The sequence below is a fragment of the Ziziphus jujuba genome, chromosome 4 (assembly GCF_031755915.1).
Source record: "Ziziphus jujuba cultivar Dongzao chromosome 4, ASM3175591v1".
Taxonomy (NCBI): domain Eukaryota; kingdom Viridiplantae; phylum Streptophyta; class Magnoliopsida; order Rosales; family Rhamnaceae; genus Ziziphus; species Ziziphus jujuba.
In genome coordinates, this window is record NC_083382.1 from 945,200 (window position 1) to 948,677 (window position 3,478).

General features: G+C 30.1%; 1 protein-coding gene across 1 annotated transcript; it reads left to right on the forward strand.

The window, feature by feature from the left end:
* Window positions 1–883: 883 nt before the first annotated feature.
* LOC107415776 (transcription repressor MYB6) lies at window positions 884–2,376 on the forward strand. Its single transcript, XM_016024167.4, has 3 exons — window positions 884–1,304; window positions 1,380–1,509; window positions 1,631–2,376. The coding sequence occupies exons 1-3, from the start codon at window positions 1,172–1,174 to the stop codon at window positions 2,355–2,357; spliced, it is 990 nt and encodes a 329-aa protein (XP_015879653.3). The 5' UTR covers window positions 884–1,171; the 3' UTR covers window positions 2,358–2,376.
* The last annotated feature ends 1,102 nt before the right edge of the window (window positions 2,377–3,478 follow it).

Genomic DNA, 3,478 nt, shown 5'->3' on the forward strand with positions numbered 1-3,478 from the left:
GTTGTTAAATTAAAACACAACATCAATTTTCTGTCCCTTTACTATTTCCGTTCTAAGAAACTAAGTAAATGTAATATGTAAGGAGAAATATTGAGAAGACTAGCTACAAAATATAGTTTGAAAATATTAATTAATAGTTGTGAGAATGTCATAATCATAACCAATAAAAGGTGTTACAGCATCCTCATGTGGCATTTTATCTATTATAGATTCTTTATTTTGGAGAGTCAATCTCTAAAAATAAGTTCCAATCCATTCTATATTTTTATTTTTCAAAATACAGAATGGGTTTAACTTTTCAAATTTGAAAGCCAGAAACGCTTTTTATATATAATATTATATTAATATTATTTAATATTTATCAAATTCCAAAACTACTATGTTATATTAATATATTTTAATTACTATTTATTATTAAAAAATAAAAAACAAAAAGGAAGAAAATACACATAACAATAAATGTTCATTGAAAAAATAAAAATAAAAAATGTGATACAAAAAGTATTGTTTGATAAGTTTTAAAAGTTTCACTCTTTATATTTAAAAATGCTCTTTATTTTATGAAAATTACTTTTTATTTTTAAAAAGTCATTTGGGATGTTCTTATAAATGAAAATATAAAAACCTACTTATATGTATACAAGAACTTGTCTAGCTATTAAAAAAAATTATGGAAATTGAACTTCCAAGTTTACATATAAATTAATGCAGTGTAGTTGTAGAGATGGTTTTAGCCATTTGGAGTGATATAAGAAAACAAAGGGGTGGTAAAAATGAAAAATAATGGGAAGAGGGGGAGTTGAAAGCAAATAAGAAAAGTAAAAAGAGCCTATATATACATATAGAGCTACCTACCAAATCCAGCAATACCTTAATATGAAATGCAACCACTTGTCCTTGTCAACAACCGGGTCAAAATATTGCAGTTCCCTTGCTTTTTTTTCTTCAATGTTACAATTAAAATAAAATAAATTGTAAAAAGTCCCAACCTTCTGTCAATTGCATTTAAATTCTTCCTTTCTTCTTATCGTGGTCGTCCAATTCCTTTATTATTTCCAACTTCCATTTCCCCCAAAAATTCTCTCTCTCTCTCTCTCTCTCTCTCTGTGAAAAGAGGAAAAGTGGAAGTGGTGTTGTTATTGGAATAATATTAGCTAGTAAGCAATTGGAAATGGGAAGGTCACCATGTTGTGAGAAAGAACACACAAACAAAGGAGCATGGACCAAAGAAGAAGATGAGCGTCTCATCAACTACATCAAACTTCATGGTGAAGGTTGCTGGAGATCTCTCCCCAAAGCTGCTGGTAATTAAGTTAGTGTGCATATATATATATATTCTATATTTATTATATATATTATTAATATGAATGTTTATATAGGATTGCTTCGTTGTGGGAAGAGTTGCAGACTTAGATGGATAAACTACCTGAGACCTGATCTCAAGAGAGGCAATTTCACTGAAGATGAGGACGAACTCATCATCAACCTTCACAGCCTACTAGGAAACAAGTAAGCCCCCTTAATCAAGCCCCTTAAAGCCTTTGCTTATATAATTTAAACAAATTTGGTGAGATTTTGATTGATTAAATATTAATTAATGTTGTGAGTGATGATGATGATGATGATGCAGATGGTCTCTAATAGCGTCACGGTTACCTGGAAGAACAGACAACGAGATAAAGAACTACTGGAACACCCACATCAAGCGGAAACTCCATAGCCGAGGAATCGATCCCCAAACTCATCGTCCCCTACTAGTACACAACACTAGTACTACCACCACCACCACTACTAGTATTACCAAACCACCTCCTCCTCTTCCTACTTCAAGTTCAAGCATTAATATCATTAATATTAATGATCAACAAAAATCCAAAACCAAATCCCACCATATTCAGCTTGCTGATGGAGCACAACAATCAGCTGCAGAAGAAGAACAAGAACAAGAAGAACAACAAGATTCAAACAATACTAGCACTAGTACTGTGATGACTGGTGAGGATAATGATTATTTGTCTCATCTCAATATCAACCTTGACCTCTCTATAGGCCTTCCCAATCCCTCCTTTCAGCCTCATCCCCATCATCAAATTTCCTTCTCCCAAGTTTCTGATCAATATTCAAACACTACTACTGCTGCTGCTGCTGCTCATGCTCATCATCACCAACCAATTACCAAACAACAGCAACAACAACTATATTATAATGGGACTAATAATTATGTAAATGGCGCTGTGTGTTTGTGTTGCCATTTAGGGTTTCAGAAAAACCAACATCCATGTGCCTGTATTAATTCTGTGGTAACTACAACTGCAGCTGATCATAATATCCACTTTTTTAGATATTATATACCTTAATATATTCATTCTTATTTTACTTCTTCCAACCTTTACTTTCATTTAATTTATACATAGAGATCCATCATACAAATATTTTAGTACCCCTGACCACTTGCTTTATAGATATATATATATATATATATATATATATATGTATATATATCATATTTTGTTTTCGAAGTTAATTTTAAGAAGTTATCGTGAAAATTAAACGTTCATAATTCTATACTTGTTAGTTTCTGTTTCTCCAAGAAGAAGAAGAAAGTTAAAAACCTTTTTTGTTGTTTTTTTTTTTTTTTTTTTTGTGTCTTGAAGAAGGAAAAAAAAGAAAGAAAAAAAAGTCAATTTCTCCCTTATTGGAGGAGTAATAATGTATAACTACATACATTAATCTTTATTAAGTAGAAGAAAGAAAACGTTGTGTTTCAAAAAGATATTGGTAACATATTTATTTTTACTAAATATTCATAATTAAATAAAATTTGTATATCATCAAAATGTAGGATAATTAATGATATAACATTTGCCACAACAAGATTTTTGTTTTTTGAAATATATATTTAGTAGCAATAAGTTATGAAGGAACATGACATTTATTATATATTGAAAGTTAAATTCTTACAACGAGAAATTTACTCATTATTTTGGAGGAAAAAAGTCCTTTGAATTTTTTGGATCTTCAATAAAACGTCCATTCAAATTGGATGTTAGAATCGTCCAAAAAAAATTTGGATAGAGTAGAAAATTCATTGTGAAGGATGTTTGGTCATTGACAAAATTATAGTTTAAATTATTGAAATTTGCTCTCCATTAATCCCAATATCTTGGACAGAAGCAAAACATAGTAAGTTCGAAAGGTCCTATAATGTGGCTGAATCCCCATTTATAAATAGTACTACTTGTGAATTTCCAGCTATAATTCTCATTACTACATAGATGTGGCTATGGAAAACCCAATCATATAACAAGGATAAAACTATGAATACAAAGTGATTAAAAGAATGACATATTCTTTTCTTTTCGGGAAAAAAACAAAAAATCACATATTCTTGAGCAAATGATTATCCTGGATATACATAAATGTGGCTATGGAGAAAAGGAAGCTTCGAAACAAATAGAAAATTAACTTTTTTACCTAA

Coding starts and splice junctions, on each gene's coding strand:
- LOC107415776 (XM_016024167.4), top strand. CDS start 1,172: ATGGGAAGGTCACCATGTTGTGAGAAAGAACACACAAACAAAGGAGCA. Junction 1,305..1,379: donor ATCTCTCCCCAAAGCTGCTG/GTAATTAAGTTA, acceptor ATGTTTATATAG/GATTGCTTCGTTGTGGGAAG. Junction 1,510..1,630: donor CACAGCCTACTAGGAAACAA/GTAAGCCCCCTT, acceptor ATGATGATGCAG/ATGGTCTCTAATAGCGTCAC.